This window comes from Struthio camelus, chromosome 14 (assembly GCF_040807025.1).
Source record: "Struthio camelus isolate bStrCam1 chromosome 14, bStrCam1.hap1, whole genome shotgun sequence".
Taxonomy (NCBI): domain Eukaryota; kingdom Metazoa; phylum Chordata; class Aves; order Struthioniformes; family Struthionidae; genus Struthio; species Struthio camelus.
Window position 1 is genome coordinate 19,438,823 of NC_090955.1, and position 21,940 is coordinate 19,460,762.

A 21,940-nucleotide genomic window follows, 5' to 3' on the forward strand; every position below is an offset into this window, starting at 1 on the left:
AACCCAGTTAGGCATAGCCCATTGTGCCAGGTTTAGTTACAGTTTATGCAATGAGTAAAATGTGAAGAATGCGTATGAACAAGAGAGGTCATTCAATTGACTCATGAGAGAAATTGGTGCAGATTTCCTCACCTCCCTACCTGGCAGGCTCCGTGGAAACAAGCTAGAGACACCAAGCAGCGGCCTGGCCTGCTCAGGCCAGCTCCCAAATTGTGCAGGGTTGCTCTGTGGTGTGTTTTCTTCTGTCTAGGGGAGTTTTAAGTCGTTAGTTCAACTTTCAGTCAGGTCCTTGGGAATTGTTCTACCATTAGTAATAGTTACTTTTGTTTGTACATATACAAGACAAAAAACTAAGTAGGAGTTGTACAAATACAGACAAATCTAGTATATTTTTAATAGCTTTATCTTGTGATGATATATGAAACTTTTTTTATCTGGACTACAAGTGTATTGCGTTGGTGCCCCCTTACCGAATGCACAGGGAGGAGTAGTGGCACTTGCTCCTGTTTTTCTTCAGAGCCCTGTGACGTTTCTTTACCACTTCTGTTCATTTGAAAGAAGACCTAAAAACCAAAGCCTGCTTTCAAGTAATCTTAAAACAGAATGGTCCTTGTATGCTTTTCCTTGAAGCAGAAAAAAGAGAAATTAAATTATTTTGTGTAGAATGAGTTTTGTTTAGTTTAGCTTAATGACACTGTTTTCAGGATTTGGATTATTTTTGTTTTACATTAACTTTCCATCCTTGAGCAGTGTTTGGAAAGAAATGAAAAGGTTTAGATGGGATCTTAGATGTAAAGAAACAAGGGGAAAGCTTATACTAAAACCATGCTATAAATTCAATGAGACTTAACTCATTTTCTGTACTCCAAGTCTGGATGTTTCAAAATATATTAAATTTAAATTTTTCCCATCTCTACTGCCTTTTTTCTTGGCCATTATACTTTGTTTGCCGAGTTGTCAGTCTAGCGCTGCGACTTTCCACAGAGGCAAGAGAAGTCTCTGGGTGGGTGACCACGTTAAGAGGCTCAGCAATAGCTTTTGCCAGCTGGTAACTCTCATTTGGGTATTTCTTGGTTTTCTTTTTGCTCGCCGGTAGTGATTCATTCTGTGGCTCTCATCCAGAGAGGTTTTTTCTGTTATGTGCTGTTCACACAGCTTTTTGTGTTTGATACTATTTGGATCACATCTAAGACAACCACTAGTAAACCTTTCTCCATAGGATCATCTTGCTTCTGCAACTGTCTGATGGAAGAAACAGTTCACAGGGATGGGAAGTTCCTACCCTTAGCCTTGACCACAAGGTGCTCCGGCTTTGGCCTCTGTGCCCCTCGTGCAAAGGCTCCTGTTTTCGGGCGCCGCGGGGTCCCTGTGGGATGCGTGACGCCCCTGCCGCACGTGCGGCTGTTTTAAACCCAATAAACTTTCTGAGCGTTTCCACCGCGACAGCGCCTGTGGGACTTGCTGGGCTTCGAGCACGCTGGCAGCTACAGTACGTGCCTGTTGCCAGCAACCAAATTGATTAGATCTGTGGTGTTTTGGGTTTTTCTAACTGCAGTTACCAAGCATATAAACACCGTTACTAATAACATACTGAGCTGCTGTTTGTAGCAACAGGGAAACTTCTTAAACTTTCTGTGTGAACAGAACCTTTTAGTCATGTTTCAGGACAGCCCCAGGATGGGTACTTTTGTGGTGGGAACACTGCTTTCTTCCTATGCATTTTTTTTTAATATCATATAGATCGCTTTTATATCTATAAAGCGGCCCCGAGGCCGCAGCCCAGACGGTGCCGCTCTGCCCCGGCCGGGAGGCTCATCAGCCTTGCTGGGTGTCTCGCTACCAGCTCCTTGCTACGTGCGACGCACTGGCTCTGTGCAAAGACCCCGAGCCTGTTAAATATGTATTTAGAGCAGCAAGGGCCAAAACTGTTAAGAGACGACTTCAAAATCTGTGTTAAAAGCAAGGTGAAGAGTCATGTTGGGGGAGCAAGCTGGTGCAGGCAGGTGGTGTTAAGCTGCAAACTTAATTATCAGTAAATTAGGTTCACCCTTTTTGATTGTTAAGTCAACAATGAACCACAAAGCCAGCGTGTGTTAGCCACCCCCTCAAAATTTGTCACTATTCACAAATCTTGAACTCTACTGAAAGCAAACAAATCACAGGGTGCGAGAACCTCTTAAAAGCTATTTTAAAGCTGTGTATGTTCTGTAGTTAAAGGCTATCTGGACAATATGGTTTGTTTCCGTTCTTGTACAGCTAATTGTAGTGTATACAATATTTTATAGCTTCATCCCTTCACACAACCCTATTTATTTCTGCAAACAAACTAGTAATCTCGGGAATAGAAGATTTGCACCTAATTTGCCAATACCCGCTGTAAATATAGTTAATGGAATCTAATGCTAATTTTATGAACCTCCAGAGACCATGCACATTCATGACTATATGATCAAAAGTTGATCTGTGGCAGTTCAGTGCGTCTAAGGAATATAAATGGATAAGTACAAAATAACTATTTAAAATTATTTCTAACATCATGATGGAGCCTTTATTATTAGACTTTGGCTAATGTTTTACTATAGCCTGTGGGGGACAATTATTTTCTTTTCCCCTCTACAATTTAATTCTATATCATTATATGGGGCTCTCGTGGGAGCGTTTTGCCCACCCCCAGTTCCAGGTAGCCACGCTAGTCTGGGAGCAAGTAGCCCGTGAGCGTGTGCTTGTGAGCGGCACTGTACTGTTCTCCTGCGAATGTGGTTCAGTTTAAGCGCAGTGTCCAGTGTTGGGGCCACTCTCTGCCTGCAGGCCTCCTGGTGGGGCCACCCCCTGGGTCTTCAAATTGCATATGCCCCTAAACCACGTGTCGGCTTCAGCTTCACAGTGCGGTGAAGGGATGTTTATGCTCAGGAACAAACCTTGCACGTGGGGTCAGGCTGAGCACTTCAGATGTATCTGCCGGAGTCGTAGCGCCAAGCTGAAGAGTAGAACAGGCTCCAGCAATGTTTACTCTAATAGTCCATAGAGCAGAACTTACGTGAAAACCGTACATACAACAAAGTATCTTCTTTAACAGGTAACAAATGTTGGGGGTTAAACGCTTTTAGAATATTGAAATTTGATAGCATTTTGACTAGTTGAGCAAAAACATTTCTGCGTTTCACCTTAGCCTAGTGTATAGGAAATGTCTGTTGACTTTTTCAAAGCATCCATAAATATATTTAATGGCATGCTAGGCACTATAAAATGTCAATAAAAAAGCGAGGGGGAAGTAAAGTCATTAAGCATTTGACATTTATGTACATATATTTTTTTGAATAGTTCTAATACTTAGCAATTTTATTCTCTTGTTACCACCTCAGGACCTCACTGGAAACACGAAGCAGCATCTCAACTGATCCGCTCAGGTACTGTAATGATATAGACGTTGATAGAACTGACCTCCATTCTATATCAACTACATCATGTACCTTAAGCTTATAATGCAGAACCAGGAAAGCCTCTGACCAAATGATTGGGTGTTTGGGGGTTTTTGTTTTGGGATTTTTTTGTTTTTATTTTTGAGAGAGAAAGCATAGCTCTTTCTTCTAGAATTTCCAACCTGAAATTCAGTTGTAATTTTGAAAACACTGTATTCACTCTCAGATGAGTGTGAAGGTGAAGGGAGGGAGGTATTGTGTCTGTGTATGCACATGATCAGTCTCTCTCCAAATTTTATAACCTTAGATTGCACTGAGGATGCTTGACCTTCCCTAGCAGTTTCATACTTCTTTAAGAGAAAATGAATGCTGCCTGTATCTAAATGTCACTGTGTTTTTCCCATTGCTCAGCACTTTGATAAAAGCACGTGTATAAATTTGAGAGAATACTGTCATATAAGACTGCAGTGCCTGAGATTTTGCTTTGATCACTCAATTTACAAATGCTACACTGTTAATATTGGATATCAAATGGGTACCTTGTGTGTTTTCTTCTTATAGTTGCACATTAAAGAATGCATCAAAGTCACTTGTTTCCTTTGATTAAGTTGGGGCAGAATCCCTTTCTATCAAACTGTCAGCTGTTTTGCTAAGAGTCGTCTTTTTGAGGTGGTGTATATTAAGGATGTCTTTCCCAGCCCGGAATTGTGTAGTTTTACCCTTTTTTGAACAAAGTGGGAACTGTTTCCTTTAACTTTTTCAATTTAAAGGCCCCTTAAACTTCTGAAAGTGAAGGGCCCGCCTTACTATCATTTCTTAAAAGCTCGGGAAAGAAGCCCTGCAGTATGATATTATCTCTGTCTTCAGCTCGGTGTACCAACACTGGACAATGCACGGTTGCGACTGTAGTTTTGCTCCCGGCCTCTTGGTTTGCTGGGTACACTGTTTCTTTGTGTGAAGGGACAATGCAGGAGATAATGTCAGCTTTTGCCTCCCTCCCTTCCCGCTGCCCCCTGCTTTTCTGCAGCCTTGTTTTAGTGAGGACACCATGGAGCTCGTTTCTCACTTGCTGTTCTCTGGGATAAAGTTCCCAGCACCAGACATTGCTGCAATCTTTATTCCAGGCTAGATAAACCTTTGTGAAAGTAGCAGATTTTATTATGATATTTTTTCCTTCTGTTGCAATTCCTCCCGTGGGAAGATGTCATTGAGGAAGATTAGGAAGAATCAGATGTAAGAAGTGGCTGAGTTAATGTTGTTTGGAAAAAGGAATAGGGAATATTCTTAGAACAGCTTTAGTGTGACTGAATAGACAGATTTTCTAGAAAATCTGGTGCTTGGATCATTGCAAAATACTATGGAGTCATCAAAGTATGTGAATATTTTCTTGTTTAAAATTATTGGTTAAAAAATTAGACCATGTGATTTTCCATCTGCAATATGGCCACTGCCTTTGCTGTATGGCCTCATGAAACACAGTTTCTAATACACAGCGTGAGTGTTAAGCTCCATGGCTTTGTGCCCCCCTGAGCCTGCTTTGGGTGGGTTGTGCTGCTTGCTTAAGCCTGCCACAGAGAGATGCAGTCTGCTGAGGAATCCTCTTTATATTTCAGGCAATAGTTTTAGAATAGCTCATACTGTAATAGTGTGGGATTTTTTTAACAAAAGGTTTTCTTAAAAAGCTGTAAGTTGTTGTTAGAGATTTTGAGATTTTCTTCACTTTTCTATTTTCTTTTATACAACCTCTGTGTTCAGTCATTTCCTAAACAAATACAGATAATCTTGAATGCTTGTATTTTCTACAGAAGTGTCTTTATAAAAACATTTTTAGAAACAAATACATTTGCACTTGGAAAGCCATTTTAAATTTTAAGAATTGGGATGAAATGGTACCTAGGGAGTAACCAAATGAGGCTGTAAAAATGTTGTTCTCTAACTATGAATGAAATAATTTTATGACATTTTAAAACTCTTGAGTAAAACAGTCATAGAAGAGACAATAAAGGAACTTCCAGGTGATATCAGCTAAAACAATGAATTTGTCTTAGGGTTAAAAAGTTATGGAAGAAATAGCATGTAAAATCTAGTAGATTTCAGTAGGTCAAATAAGCCTATTTTGGAGCTGTAATTAAACAATCTTGAAGGCCTTTGCTTCACATAAAAGGAAGGATAACAAACTCCCTGTTACTGAATGAGTTCCCATTAATTTGTCAAGCAAATTCGCCATGGGTGACTCATAAAATAAAATGTGCCAATTAATTCAAATCCATCCAGCATCCTATCAAGCCGTTAGTATTTTCTAGGCAGGCTACTCTTTCTTATATTATGCTCACTAAACTCTTGTCCCCATCAACAAGGTAAGTTTGTCCTCTACGAAACACTCTTCTAGTTCTCAGCTGCTCTGGAATATCCTAGTCCAGACGTCATCTTTTATTAAATTTCAGTTATACACAGACTCCACACCAAGCATGTCCCTTTGGTTGCACTAGTTTTCTTTTGACTGCGCTGGCAGTCTGTTGGTAGAGTTCTAGGTTTACACAATTGTATTTGAGATCAGATGAAAACCTAGTATCAAAAGAATAAAGGCTACTGTGAAAAATCTGCCTGTGTCCTTTATGAAGTGAAAAATCTGTGCAAGTTGGTATGCTATGCATATATATAGTATGTATTTTGTTTTTTGCAAATTTTCCTATGCACGGTGTTTGTTCTGGATATTTTAAGTTGGACTCCATCAGCTTTCAGCTGTTGTTGGAAAATATTTTTTTTCCTAATATCTGAATCTTAATGTGGGCCTTCTGGAATGCTATATAATCAGACCTGTTCCAAGAAATTTCCAGAAATTCAAATATTTAATCTTTGTAGATATTTGTGGTCTCTGTCATCTTCTATCACAAATCAATCAACTAGTGTTACGAATTTAGAGAAAAGGCATTCAGAAAAGATGCTCAGTGTTGAGAGAACAGCAAATTTATAACTGTTTTGCTTTATGAAACTTTGGCTTACAGGCTTAATAACCTGGAATGAAGGATAATATCAAGTGACTATGAATATTAATCTGTAGGGGAGCCCCATAAGTGTGATAGTTGCTTGAAGCAAAATAAATGTGTTTGAGTTACTGGAGCCATTTCTAGGCAGTAGTGCTTCCCTCCAAGTAAAGAGAGAAGAAAGGAGAGCTTGATTTGACTTATTTGCTTCTCCACACTTCTCTGCAGAGCACATGAGCCTCGTGCCCGGGTGTTGCAATGGTACCGGGAAACAGGAGAGCGCGGTTCACATTGCGTTCTCCGTTTTCCCCAGTGGAGAAGGGTTACTCACTGCAGTTGTGCCCAGAAGCACACACAAGAGTCAGGAAGAGAGATCTGATTGCCAGAACCTTAAACACAGGAAAGTCTTCCGTACTCTTTGCACACGCAGCCAAGGATGTTTCCCCACAAACTTGCGTGAGGAGGCTGTTGGATTGCCAGCGTCAGGAAAGGGACGCAGCGTGCAGGAGCTGCGTGTGCTGTCCGTTCTAGTCCGACAGCTACGATGCCCTTACGCCTACTGGGTGCTACTCCAGGAGCTATTTGGTTACACAAAACCTTGCATTTCCTGCACCATTTATATGTATATTTATGTGTATATATTGGCTTGCTGTGTGGAATGAAATCCCCATTTTTAATGTGATGTGCACAGTGAGTATCCTGGAGTTAATAAAGGAACTGCTGTATATTATTCTCATGACACACTTTAGCTCCACAGCTTACGAGTCACAAGCAGTAAGCTGCTGTGTGTGTGGCTACTGAAGTACTACACACTGCAGTCATGGAAGTCTTTGGGAAACCAGAGATCTCTTATTGCAGGCTCACCAAATTTTTTTATTCTGTTTAAGGAGACAGATACACTGTTTTAACTGGGCTGGTGAAATATTTTTTAGGTTTGTTACTGTCATATCACTGAAAGTGGAATAGATTTCCAAGTCAGTAGAAATCTTAAAATACATAAATTCTACTGCTAAAGATTAGGTAGCTAGACAAGTTAATTTTCATGAATTTTTTTCAAGATTTGAAATCCATATGCAGCTAGCAGTAGCTGGCTCTGACTTTATGCTGTGCTTATTTTATACAGCGCTCCTCAGTGGGTTGCTTTAGTTCGGCCTCGGTGCTTCACGGATGGTCAAGACCCCGATCCCTAGTGGGGGTCGGGGGGAGGTGTACTATATGTTTTCATTTTGCAAATTTTTAATGGCTGCTTTTGAAGGATTTGCCAGAGCATTCAGCGCTCTGCTGCTGGAGCTGCCTCTGCATAGTGAAGCTGTAAATGACTAGATATTTTTGGCATACTGCTCACTTAGGGCAACAGTGCTGAAGCTGCAGCACGTCCAGAAACTACTACTTCGTTAGGCCTGGGGACTCTGAGGCAAAGGTAGCTGTAAATGTCTTTCTGAAAGAGCTAGTTTTATATCCAGGGTGAACGTGAGATGAAGCTTAATATTCGTTGTTGTTTTCCTCAGGAAGACAAGTAAAAATGAAGAACATTTTGAGAACATGGTGCTTTTCATTTGCAAAAGTCCTAATTAGCATTTTCTCTGTATGCAGTGCAGTATAATCAGCATTAGTTGTCAGAAAATTCATGGGTACGTAGCTTTTACTCACCGAAAGTCCAGAACTTGGAAATAGATAATTAAGGAGATAAACAGCAGTTTTTCTGGAAAGAGTATAACAGAGAAAGAAATTGCTTTACCATATGGGCAATTGAAAGAAAAGTTTTCTGAAAACTAATTTCAGGAGCAAGTGTTTGAAGGGTGTCTCGTGAGCTAAGCCGTGTGTGGGCGGCCTTCTGCGGCCCCTTGCCTGCTCCTGGCCGAGGGGTGAGGCGTCCCCCGCTGCTCCGTGGCAAGTTCAGGCAGAAAAGTGCTCCCTTAGGAGCAACTCGAAGGTCTTTTTTGTTTGGTTTTTGCCGTTTAGTCTTGGGCATAAAAGGAAAAAGTTGTCACTGTTACCATTTTCCTGGCAATACAGCGCGCCCTTGGTGATGACGGTGTGCGCCGGAGCCGGCGAGGCGGCCCTGCGTGAGGCGAGGAGGCCGGCCGCCGCCGGTGGGCCGCAGCCCCTGTGTCCTGGCACCCCGTTTCTCCCTAGGGGAAGCTGTTCCTGTGGCAGAGGCACTGGTATTAGGGATGAGAGGCAGGGGTGGAAGGCTTTGATATGAAAATGTAAATATGAGGTGTCTTCCTTAGCATGACGGCCTCCCTTCCTTGAAAACTGCCTAGCGAAGCCCGGGGCAGTACGAGTGCAGTAAGTAAGCAGGCTTTCCTCGTGCCCCCTGCTGCTAGGGGGCTTGCCCCCCAGAGGTAAGCAATGAAGTGATTTCTAGGGCTCGCTTCAACAGCACCAGCTGTACTGCTAGGGCGAAATGAATCACAGTGAAAACTGATTGTTTTAAAAATAATTTTAAGAAATTCTTCTTAAAAAGGCCCATATCAAATGCGTATCATGGCTCATGCTTTTTCATGCTAACTCTGTGGGGTTTTTTTAATGCTCTGTTCATGATTTCCACTGCTTATCCTGTGTTATGCATTATACTTTCAGGGACATGCCAAAGTGTGGTGTGAATTTTTTTGGATGCTGTTGTCGAGGCATAGCTTATATATTTGTGTTTACTTCACTACTAATGAAACTGCAGATTCTTAATCAGATGTATTTATAACTGCAGTTCAAATAAACTTGCAGAAACCAGTTTTCTAAGAAGTTGCAAGGCACTTACGTAACTGAACAGAAACGGTGACAATGAGTAAAACCAGAAACCAAAAGAATCCCTAAATATAGCTTATTATCCTGGCACTTGGGGAAATTAGATATGTCTACATGGAAAGTAGTCTCATGTTAAGCTTTAGGGTTTCTTTTAGTTTGGTTTTAACTCATTTTTACACAGTGTTTTTAAAAAAAAAAAAAAAAAAAAGCTGCCCAAGTGCCTGAATCTTTGCCTTTACGTATTTCTTTGGATTCTGATTTTTGCTGTTGTTCCTGCTGAAGTACTCCAGTGCTCCTTTGATACTTTTGCAAGCTGTGTCCTAAGTACAGCTATTTATTAGCTATGTTTATCTCTATTCAGAATATACCTAATCCTCTTAGGGATTTTGCAAAAACTCAGCAAAATGAGAAATACTTCCCAAATCATAGCTTCTGGAAAAGTAAATTTAACAGCAAATTGCATCTAAGAATTAGTCAATCTCCAACAGGGTGTTGGTTTCATTTTTTAACACCAAAAAAAGCCTAAAAAATGCTAAACTGCTACCAAGTTCTTCTCTTGTGCCAGTAACATCTCCTGCAAAATGCAATGTTAACTGCTATGTGAGCTCTTGCTTAGTGTCCTGTTGCAGTGAGATTGGGGGACTCCTTAAATGCAGACTTGCCCTTTGGCAGGGGGGAAGTGGGTGACCTGGGCCAGCATCTTTCCTAAAAGATAAAAATGAAATTCGGACTCCTTTTGTTCTGAGAACGTTTGACAGTCGGCTTTCATCTTGTCTTCACCGGAGATTTTAAATAGAAAACGCTGCTGATTTGGAAACGGCCAGTAAAGTGGCTCACGGCTCATAGCGCCGCGCTCCCGTCGGGGCGAAGCGGCTCCGGGTTTGCTCTGGGGCCGAGCAGCCGCCCCTCCGCACCGGCGAGGCTGCTGGGAGGGCCTCCTGCGCGCCCCTGGGGCTCCGGGGAGCCGGGCAACGCATGGCCCGCCGCTGGCAACGCGCAGCCTGGCCGGGGAGGCGGCACCCGCTGGGTGCCATGTGGCTCCGCTGATTAGCTCTTCTTCACACAGCCCTAGCCGGCATAGTGTGTTGGGAATAAGATAAGCATAATTTGTTTTGTGAGCAGGGAGGGTCTGCACTTCCGCACGTCGTTCCCCCCCCCTTCCCCTGTCAGCCGGAGCCCCCAGTGTTGGTAGGTGCTGGCAGACAATGGAGCTGCTGTGATTTACTCGGGAGGAGAGGAGCTGATGATTAACAGGGTGGTGTGCTGCTTTCTCCAAAAAAAAAAAAAAAAAAGGGGGGGGGGAAGGAGGGGGGGAGAAGCAACCCTGCAGTCTCTACTTGATGGGCTCATAGCACCACTGTGATTATAGGGCAGTTGTTGTCGGATCTGATTGTGATAATTGCTTGCGTTTACCTAAGTTCTGGGAGCTTCAAGGATGCTTTCCAAAGGGCCTTCCAAAGCCTTAGCTGGAATATATATACATTGTTTGCTGAAAGGGCTTTTAGAATGGCCTAAAATAGCCAAAAGGAGAAGTGGGATTTCTGTGTAATAACAGCAATCCTGCTAGTATCGGAGACTTTGGGGAAGATGAACTGCGTTCAGGATTGGAGAGCACACAGATGAATTTGTAGCCTTTGTGCGACTGCCTCTTTGTATTAAAGTAGGATACTGTAACTGTGCAGGTGCTGTGCCATGTGCATGCCTAGCTGCAGGCACTGGTGGCAATTAGAAACACTTATGCCGCAGCAGTAAGGAGAGGAGTGCATTGGATTGGTTTTGAGTCATTCAAATCGTAACAAAAAGAAGTCTTGTGTTGTTAAAACCTAGCTGCAAACTACAGTTGCTGCAGTAGAACTATTTGAAAATGCTGAAGTTGAAGGCCTTCTGCTTGGATTACTGGCAGTTTTTATGTCTCCAGCCTCTTCACGGTTTCTATAAAAGGTAAGAAAACATTAACTCTGAAATGCTTTTCAGAACTGGTGGCTGCACATGATGCCGCTAGTGCTTTTACTTGCTGTTCTGCTCCCTTACTGAAAGGCAAGTATGCTGGGGAAAAGGGAGTGGTAGGGAATTAATGAGAACTTGTGACAAAGATTGTAAAGCTGCTTTTTATCGCATTAATTATCAACCACTTTTGTCTCTGTGCATGCAGATGCGAAAGGTGATGATGCTGTTTCACTTTAAGCATGCAGCATTGACTTTAAGTCAAATCATCTCATCTAAAACTGGGTACTTTTTCCCCCTGATATTTTATCCTTCGGTATGGTAGCTTGTGCTGTGTAATTTACAGACTGTAAATAGCGCTACAAGATTAATTGAAATGACATGCAAATTTATGTAATGCAGAGAGAAGATCTCTTTTTCCTCCCCCTACCCTCAGAGATACCTAGTAATATAATAGTTCATCTTTCACTTCCCTCCCAGCGTAAAGTGCGTATCACAGGCATTCAGAGCAATGGGCGCTTCAGTCAGGCAGGTCTGACGTGCAGCTTAAATGATTGATGGTGAATAGTGATCATAAAGAATAGGACTGGGTGTCAGATGCATTGAGCTTGCCTACTTAATGGAACAGCAAAATAAGCAATTCTATTTAACATGTCCCTGAACTTACCCTGATGCTTTTTAATCTAAACTTCTGTTTTCTTGCTCTTCAGCTAAGCTACTAAGTACAGGGAATTATATGCACCTGAATTTTCCAAAGAAGAGAAAGTGCAGCAAAAACCATGCAATCCTTTAAAATAGGGTTCTGTTCTTGTTATGTACACTTTCTGGTCTCACTATCTATTGTCAGCCTACAGAAAGTGCTTTGTACTAAATGCTAATTGCAGTTGAATTTTTCATGCAGTTTCTGAAGCCTGGAAAAGGGAACTGTTCCAATCTTTTTCAAGGTTTAAGGGGTGCCCCACACTTTCTGGCATTGAGTAATATAGGACCCTCATCTGTGACCATTGGCTTGTGAAGTTTCAAAAGATAGCTTTATTCTCTTCTTGTTGCAGCTTTTCACAGGTTTCATTTCTAAGCCAAAAAATTGCCAACCTATTCCCAGCCCATTGTAATATCCTCCCTTTATGCTGAGCAAAATAATAGAAATGAAGCCAGACTGTTTCGATGCAAACAAAACTAAAGTTTTATATCTTGAGTTTGTGGCGAACTCCCAGCTTTGTTGCAAATGAATTACCCTAGAGTTATTCTGCATCTCCTAACGGAAGCCTCAGCAATAGCTAAGTCCATTTGCTTCCTTGTAGGTAGTTAATTTATGTCATCAGAACCTAGGTGTACTTGGGCCCCCATCCTCAAGCATGTTTGCATGAACAGAAATAATAAGAGGACTCAGCACTTAAAACACAGTGACAAAACCAAGTGTGAAAAGCAAATGATTCGGGATGAATACGCAACTAATTCCAAGGAAGTCCATATTAAAAAGAAAAAATATGCCTCACTTTCTCAATGTTTACTTTTAACTGCTTTTCATTAGTAATTATAGATTTGTTTAAAATGTACTTGGAGAAGAACCAAGGGGCTTTGGGGAAGAGATTGTATGTGTTTTGTGCATATGTGCATGTATTTCTTATTTTTAATATAAAATAACTGATGTATGACTTGATTAACATTTCCATGATACAGGGCTTAGTACATGAATTTCTAGTATTAACATTAGAGTTATGCCCTGTGTTATACCCTGATGACATGGGGGAAGATAGGCCAGGGAGTCTAGGGCGGAGCAGAGCGAGTTGCGGACATGCCTGCATGATGTTCCCGTGTGCCACCGCTAAGCCTCGGTGACTGTCCGTGGTCCAGGGGCTGGTGCAGTGACTAGTCTGAGGGAAAGGGAACCAAACTGCAAACGGGTACTGCCCGTGTACGCGTGCTGCTTGACAGCAGCTGGCTGTCTGGAGCAGCGCCTGGCAGTGGGGCCTGTGGGCTGCCTGTCTATTTAAGCCATGACGTGGGGTGGCTGGGAGCCCTGCCGGACAGGCACGAGAGCTGCTCCTTGCTGCCCTGGCACCTCGCTGTTGCTGCCGGCGCCCGGCAAGCTGTACGGGGCAAGGGAGGCGCTCAGCCTTCTCTGTGGACTACCCGAGCAGAGCACGACTTGTACTTTCAGTTGTCATCAGTGCTCGAATCCATTGTGAAATGTTTCTTGCTGCTCTATGTTCAGAAAAGCAGCTGTGTTTATCAGCTTTGCTGGTTGGGGGACTCTTGTGGGGTTGTATCGGTTTCCTGACCTGGACAGTTCTGACTTACGGTATAACTTTTCTGCGTTGGGAACCATTTGCATGGACTTCAGGGGAGCTCTACGTGGGGCCCATCGGCAGGCCTTGCTAGCTTGCTTGAGAGCGTGTTTCTTACCCGCACTCTTACGGTCACGCAAGAGGGGCACATGTGCTGCGCGCGCCCCTGAACGTGCTGAGTTGTGCGGCAGGACAGGACCAGCACGCTACATAGTGGTCCTGGGCATGTGTTTCTGCCTCAGTCCCTGCTGAGAATGTATCTAGTGGGGTGTGTTTCCTCAACCCAGTAAGTGAAAGGAAGAAATAGGAGAAAAGAAACATACTGGCCTTTTAATCTGTTTTTCTTATGTTGGCAGTGACATCAGTAGCCAGAACTTTGCCTGCTACGTGCATGTTTATGCAAAGTGATCAAAGGTATCATGAGGCAATGGTGGTGATGCCTCCAATAACGTTTTATATAAACCACTAGGCTGATTTTATCCAAGTTTCACTAGATTGTATATAGCAAATTGAGGGGGATTGGGGTAGAAACTTTACTCAAAGATGTTTCATAATTTACTAATTCATGAAAATCAAATTTCAGGTCTTTGTTGCCAATAACATGGGAGCGCATTTTGGTCAGTGCTATATTCAGTTCAGTGTTGGATTTCAGTATCCTTCGAATACAAATGCTTACAGCGTAGAGATTTCATTCTGTAACAGCTTAGTTTAAGATGAGCAAACCACTGTAGGGTTTTGTGGGATTTTGAGGATGAATGTCTCACGCTTACTCAATGAATTACTATAAAACCTTATGACTTCAGGTTTGCCATGTGAAAGTGAACATTTTCTTTAGCCACTGGGCATAGCATCATACTGTGCTTCTGCCAGCTGACGTGGAATAGGCCAAGCAAGAAATGTTACCATTAACACTGCACTTAACCTAAAGCATAGGGTGAGAAAATCTGTCCCTGGCAGTGGAGACTGTAATCTGTAGTTTTAGGGGGCTTTTTCCCTCCAGAATTTCCTCTTCTCTTCCTAATAAAGTTATTAAAAAAAAAAAAAAAAAGGGCATCAACTTTTTAAAGGTACTTTACTGGAGTTCAGTTGCTTGATAAATGGAAGTTTTTGAATGGTTCCTTTTCCCTTCTTATTTTTCTGACATCAGTGTGATCTCTGTCCGAAAGTAAGCATAACTGATAAAAGAAGAGTTACGGGCCTTTCTGATTCCAGCCACAGCAGCATCATAAGATAAGTCAGAGATGGCAGGTGCTTTTGATGTTCCAGAAAGCAGGGATTAGCTGAAATTTTCTGCTGGTCTCCGGTGGGGATTGGCAACTCCAGTGTTGTGATTCAGGGTAGATCTGAGCATGTGCTTGAGCCCATCTCTGGGCACGAACAGATTTGGTATATAATTCAGTCCCATTAGGGTGTTTCAGTGATGACTGTAAATGAGAATGCTTTAACATATTTGCTTGGTAAGAGCAGCTCATTGCTGCTGTACCAGATATATCACAAAATAAGAGTCTCAGAAACTACTTGAAAAGCCACCAAATGTTGCAGAGCACCTGCAGCTCCCATGCTTGTCCCTCTTCCCCTTCTGTTATCCAAGACAAATTTGGAGCATTTGAAGTCCTTAATTTAGATGCAGTTTCAAAGATGGCACATGTGCTTTAAATGATCTATGTCAGGGCTATCCTCTGTGTTAACTCTTTGTTTAAAAATGAGCTTTGATAGTCTTTGTTCCTTGCTTCTGGTGCTGGCAGCGTTGGCTGCTGCTTCTAGGGTTATGTGAGGTGGGTTCGCATATACCAGACAAGCCGGCTGCCACCGGCAAGGAGTAGTACTCGCTGTTTCCTTTAAGCAAAATGGAGAATTGGGGGAGGGGGGGAGCTAAGAACTCACAGCTGTCATATGTTGTTACATACTTAAAGGGAATGCTATTGTTAAATCCACTATTTTAAAAAAGATTTAATAAAGGAAAAAGGTTTCTAGCTATTGCATTATATACCATGTGATAATGCCATATTGCCAGGAAATGGTAACTGCATGGTAGTTATAAATCACAGTAACAGTGAGGAAAAAAAAAGGTACTAGTCCATGAGACCAGGGAAATACTTTTGCTTGCTCACAGACATTAATGTCAGTTGATTTACTTCTCTTCTTGCTGTCATTTAAAAGAGGAATTCCTTTGCAATCTATCTTGAACAAAACAATAGCAAAGTGGGTGGGTAAAATAACTGAAGCTTTGTCTTGAACTTGCATTTGGAGTTCACCATATATGTTGTTAGAAATAAATAGTTTGCTCTCACTTGACAGTGACTTCATCCAGAACAGGGCTGAGTCATAACGCCTATACTACAGCTCTCTGGGGAGGCTCGTGTTTGGCAAAGTTTATGCGATTGCAGAGCAGCTGAGAGCGTGAAATCGCCTCCTTTTCCCTATCCCCTAAATCCCCCATCCTCTTGCAGCAGAGCCTGCAAACAGGGCAGATTGCACTATTCTTACGTCAGCATAAAAGTGATTAGGTGAAACCCTCAAAGAAATGCATGAAATAAGAAAATGCCTTAATAGCAATCAAAGGACTTGTCTAGGCTCAGGGAAGTGAAGTGGTTTGAAGTTGATGCATTTAAATTAAAATAACTGGAGTACCTGTTAATCTGGTTGAAGCCTTCATTGCAACATAATTAGTGCTACTTTATATCTAACATTGCGTTCGTGCAAGTGTTTAAAATGTTTTGTTTATATGCATTAAATTCATACCTGTGCTTTAACCTTCCAAAGATTTCTTCGGCCCTTGCTGGGGGACGGTTGCCTTACGGTGTCCTTGAGCTTTGTGCCCTGCTTTCTCCAGGATGCGCCGCAGGCTTTGGCACTGCCGTGCGCCAGTCCTGTGCTAACGTGCTGGGCTGTGGCATGTCCCCATTACTGCCATGACTGATAGACTTGGTGTCAGGCTAGCAGACAGCTCTCTCTGGTATATGCCTTTCTTTTATTTTTCTGCCTCTCTGCAGTCATCAGTAAGGCAGCTATCTAGTATTTCTGAAATGGTTTTCACCCCTCTGCTCTCAGCCATGAGCAGCATGCGGGTCCTTGGCTTCTCCATTTGTCACACCAGGACAAATGCAACTTCTGCCTTCCTTTCCACAAATGGCTACGCAGGTTCATGTTAGGCTCTTGAAGAACTCTGTTATCTGTGTGGGGAGTCTGGCAGATGTGCTGGGGACGATGCCTGCCCTTTTGCTGCACCCCTCGAGAGCAGGCTGCGTGCCAGGCTTTTCTTTCCCTATCTGGTCTCTGCTGTATTTAGATGCAAGTGATGGGAAGACCCTGGGGCAGTTGCATTTTGATTGTGTGTTTGGCTATGAGCCTTGCTGAGGGGAACTGGAAGCTTTCCGAGTTTCCTTTGATAGTCTTCCAAGGTGAAGTCCCAGAAAAGAGAGCCCAGGAGAACAGTGGAGGCCTGGAGGCGCATGAGGAGGCTGCACAAAGCTGCTGCTGGGAGGATGCTGCGGGGGCTGTCCAGGGTAATGCAAGTCTTCTGCCAGCTTGGTGGGGATGGGAGAGGATGCCCTTTAGCAAAATACCAAAATCTTGCTGACTCGATGCCGCAGAAGGACTAGTATGTGGCTGTTACTGCTATCAACTCCCCCAAAATATTGTTTTGCATTCTCTTAGGAGTGTTTGTGAGAAATCAGAAAAAGAAGGCTAAAGAAGGAGGAAAAAAAAATACAGTGAAGGCTAGTAAAAAATGCACAGTGAAAACATTTTATTTAAATCCATTCCCCTATCCACTAAAAATGGTCACTTGTTACAAATTAAAGATACATATAAAGATACCCTAAACTATCTAAAAGGTCAGAATGCTTTTCAATTTAAAAATTTAAAACCATTTATTTGCAAGACTCTTTTCCATCCTTAATTGGAAATAGTAGTTGTATAAAGGGAATGCTACCTAAGTTAAAAATAGGTCTGGAACTGTCCTGGCAGCCAAAAACACGTATGATGGTTGCTAGTGCCAATGCTCACATTTTCCTTTTGTTAAATGCCCTATAAATATAATCCATTTAATAATAGAAATGCTGTTAAATTCTGTTTCCTGATCATTTTTTTTTGCTGGAAGAAACTACATGAAAATAAGCAAATCTTCTCACTCTTGAATATACTCTACAGCATATTTGTTTCCCTCTTCATGGGAATGTTGTACTAACCTAATTGAGGAAGAGCCCATGTACAGTTAAAGCAGTAAGATTATCTTAGCTGAAAACATGTCATGTGTAAAGTGATGCATGCATCCGGAGCACATGACTTTATCAGAAAGCAAATCAGATAAGATGTCCTGGATGCTTGGTTTCCCCAGCCGCTTCATAGCAACTTCTGTGACAGGGGCTTGACACTGCCAGCCTGTCTCCTTGGCTGCGCTGCACAGCGCTGCTTATCGGGCGAGCTTTTATGTGAAATATGAATGAATCTCAGGAGGCAGGAAAATAATAGAATGTGATCCTCCAAATTAAGTATTGCCTTTCTATTAATATCATTTAAAAGTAATACACCACCTACAGCTTCTAAAAACCTTAGCTCCAGTATATTTAAATACTTGCAATGATTTACATCACCTGTAATGTCTTTGCCTGGAGCAGCTTTGTTTCCAGTGTTTTAAAAAAAAATGGGGGGGTGGGGGGGAAATAGTGAGATTAAAATCCTCTGGTCTTTCTTTATCTGTATCCTCTGTACCCTACCCAACATGACATTTTGTTTTAAGGGTCCTTCACTCTCCTTCAACATGTAATGGGATAATAGTGGCTCCAGTTCTCCTTAGCAGTCAAAAACATTGAAAGAGTTATACTGTTGTTACTAAAAACACGTAGCGTGACTTTGGAAGTGGCTTTAGCCAAGCTGAGGGCCCTGACGAGCAAGTTTCAGTGAATTTTATTCTAGCATTTTAAGATATTGCTTCTTCCAATTGTTTGTTACCACTTTTCTGCTCCAGCTCGCCACTTCTGTAGCACGATCAGCAAAACAAAAAACGCACCTCTGTCTCAGTTGTTTCAGGTTGTCTTGGTGCAAACTCACCTTGGTCAGCAGTTTTAGCTGGTGCTCGAGATCGAAGCAGCCGAGAAGCAGAGGCTGCCCTATGCTGGCTGTGCGATGGAAAGCAATAACCTGTCGGGGAGGCAGAAGCAGCGAGGCAGGTGGGCACCTCTTCAACTGCCACAGCTACTTGCTCAGTTCTCATAAGCCACTTGGGAGTGCCAGTATCATAGCATCATCTTTGTCTGAACTGGAGGTTACATCTATATTTGAATTAAAGATTTCTTCCTAATAAGATGCAGAATATTTTGCAAAGTTGGGAATTGTTTTTCCTGTTTTGCAGACATTGCAGTACATCTCCAGGTGACTTGGTCTGCCCACTTAATGCAGAAACACGGGAGCAGACTGGGGGAAAAATTAAACTTAATGCGACCTGCTGATGCATGGGCAGCACTCTATTAATATAGGATTAATACATCCCCTGAAAATAAAACACCGAGTGTCCTAGGGAGATGTAATGATGCTAGGTTAGGAAAAGCCAGTGTACAGAAGTGAGAAGAAATTGTGGAAGGATGCAGGACTTTGTACTGCTAACTTACAACAGAAACTTGAAAGGAGAGGCTCGCGTAGGGGCCCAGAGCGCGCGAGTCGCTGGCAGGGCACCAGGGCAGGTGCAGGCCCAGTGGTGCTGCCTTGGCTCCTGAGAAGGACAGTTGCCTTGTACAACAGCAAGCAGGAAAAAGCCACGGCAGATTCCAAGGGAGTACAGGAGGAGGAACAAATCATCAGACTAAGGCTGTCTGTTCAGGAGAGTCCTACCCCCTGGCAGATGTGGTGCCGTGCGCAGCCAAACTGGGTGGGTGCACTGATGTCCTGCCGTGGGAATCTGGGCTTTTGTGCTCCAAAGGGGAGGAGAGAGCTGAAGTTTTGTTGCCACACCCAGCGAGGGATAATGAACCGACCAGGCCACAACTGTCTCCGCACAGCCCCCGTTACCAGCGCACAGGCTGGGAGCTGGCCGGGGTTACGCGGCCGACCATGCGAGTGCAGGAGGCGGCTGTCCCTGGAAACGTTACAACAGATTAGCACCGATGTACAGAATGGAAAATCCATGTCGAAGACTGATGTGATGCCAAAAGGGCCCTACAGTGCTGAGGATCATCTTGACTTGTCATACAGGGAACTCAAACAAGCTCTCAAAAAAGTGAAATCATTTGATATGCTAATCTGTGCCTTGTTTCAGGCATAGTAATGTCACTGTGAACAAAGGGGAAGAAAGTAAGCAGCTAAGACGAAAGGGACTTGCTCTCCTTTTACTGCTGGAAAAGTTCTTCTATTCCTGAATAAGATTTTATTTAATAGTAGAAAATAGTTGATAAGTCAGTTTTCTCTTTGATACCCGTTCTATCACCTCCTTTGTAATTTGATTACTAAGGAGCTGATTTTTAGAAAAGGCAGCCCACCATGAGAGACTTGAATTAGCCAGAGATTTTGATTAAACACCAGTTCTGCACGTCTCTGTGTGTACAGAAATCATCAGCTATTAGCTGATGCTATTAGCACCCACAGTAGGTCAAATCAAGTTTTGCGCCCCCCCCCCCCCCCATCCTGCGCCCAAAGGAAGTTTTGCAGGATGCCATTAGGCTTGAGCGTACCCCTAAATACCATTTCAGGAAGGATTTCACAGTAACGTTTTTCATATTTACAGCTGTTCCCATATTTACACCAGAATAAATAGCTTTTACTTACATCTGAGATTTAATCATAGAACTGAAGTACTGGAATTATATCCACTCTGTACACATGATTTTCATAGTACTCAGCATTTTTTGGTGCCTATTATTGTATCTCTGTTGTAGGTTGTCTCAGTGCCAAAGTATTTCAAATTTTGGTCTTGGCAGTCTGAGCTCTGGTACACCATTCCCTGCAGTGTTAATGCTTCTTAGTGAGTGGCTTCCTTGGTTTGTCTAGGTCTCATTGTGATTAGTGGCCAAACTTAGCTCCTCATCTTAGCTTTGTCCTGTGATGCTACAATATGTTACTGTGGTCACTAGCATCTTAGCTTTGTCCTGTGATGCTACAATATGTTACTGTGGTCACTAGCTGTGCATAAAGAACGTTAGAAACATGAATGAAGCAGGTGATTAAAATATTCTTCTCTTGTAATAGGTCTATCTGACATGTACCATAATCTTTCTTTGGAGACAGATGCATCTAAACTACTTTTGTTGCAGATGCTGAACCATCAAAATACTGCAACTGAATGTGAATACAGGAGTCTATATCTAAATAAACCAATTATTAATGAAGGCTCAAATATATACTCGAAGAGATATAGTAGACACAGCTAAGCATGCTCTTTCATACCTTTACAGTGCACAGAAAATAAAGTAGTATCAATTTTATCTTTGGGCTTATTTTATGTTAAATGAGAAATAGACACTTCATCTCTCAAATTTCTAAGTTAAGATAGTGGACAACATCCAGTTGGTCTGCCTGAACTTATGTAGTTTTTTCCATCATTTGAAGTGTATTTCAATGATAATGTTAAGAACAGATCTAAATGTTTTCCTAATATAAATATACTTTTTCTCAGTTAAACTTGATTTAAAATATACAACATGCTGTGGAACTTTTTCTGACTTTTTAATGAGCCATCAATAGCTTATTCCCAGAATAGTTGTCAGAAAAACACTGAATAGAATATATTTCAGAATAGTAGCAACAGTCAGGCGATCTTAGATTAAAAAAAAAAAAAGGTCTTGTACAAAATGGAGTTGTGCAACAGAAAACAGACATTTAATCATGAAAGCATACTGCTCTGTGAAAAAGTAGCCTGAACTTAGTTTCTTGCTTAACTGACTTTTACTATATAAACATGTATTTAATGTCTTTGATGCAGGGAATCTCTGATAGTTTGTGCTGTTGACCTCACTGCGGAGAAGCGAGTGTGGTCTAGTGGGCCAAGCACAAGCCTCAGGAAGTTTTAATCTGTCATAGCAGCACCACTAACTTTCTGGGTGGTCTTGGAGAAACTAAAGCGGAATTTGTCCTTCAGTAAAAAGGATCCTCTGTGAGGGTGATCCCGTGTGTGTGTTTAGAGGCTTAAATTCTGTACGAACTTTTGATGATGTATTAAATGCTCTGCCTTTAAACTACTCCTAGGAAAGCAGCATGCAAAATTATTCAGCTTAATATAAAAAAGTCAGGGCAAATATCTAAGTTGGCTCATAAATACCCATACTTATTCAGAAGTTGTGTGCTCCCCTCACGCATGGGGGCTACTGGTTTGGGATTTTGGAGGGGCGTATGTTGTCATGAAAAGAAAATCCGACTGGCCTTTCCCTGGCTAGGAAAGAGTGCAGTAAGGGAGTTCCACACGCACAGGGAATAGGGTTTTTCTTAGTCAGATCTTACCATTTCATTGTTAATGTAATTTATAGGCAAAGTGTCAAGTTGACATACTCACTTTTGAAAGTCATAACTTTGTGTTCACGTACAGCTCTGGAAAATGACTCATTACTTCTTTTGGCACCAAAAAGTTTAT

At 42.3% G+C, this 21,940-nt stretch overlaps 1 protein-coding gene across 13 annotated transcripts in view; it reads left to right on the forward strand.

Annotated features, from left to right (window-relative positions):
* The window catches only part of IQSEC1 (IQ motif and Sec7 domain ArfGEF 1), a 348,874-nt gene that overhangs the window by 185,895 nt on the left and 141,039 nt on the right, over positions 1-21,940 (forward strand). For 8 of the 13 annotated variants that reach the window (XM_009688161.2, XM_068906729.1, XM_068906730.1 and 5 more), the window contains one exon: positions 3,363-3,407. The exons of 4 other annotated variants lie outside the window; for them this stretch is intronic. In XM_009688161.2, coding sequence (XP_009686456.2) covers positions 3,363-3,407 — 45 coding nt within the window. Of the gene's footprint in view, positions 1-3,362; positions 3,408-10,567; positions 11,093-21,940 lie in introns of those variants that run through there. One more of the 13 variants, XM_068906723.1, reaches the window with a different exon arrangement.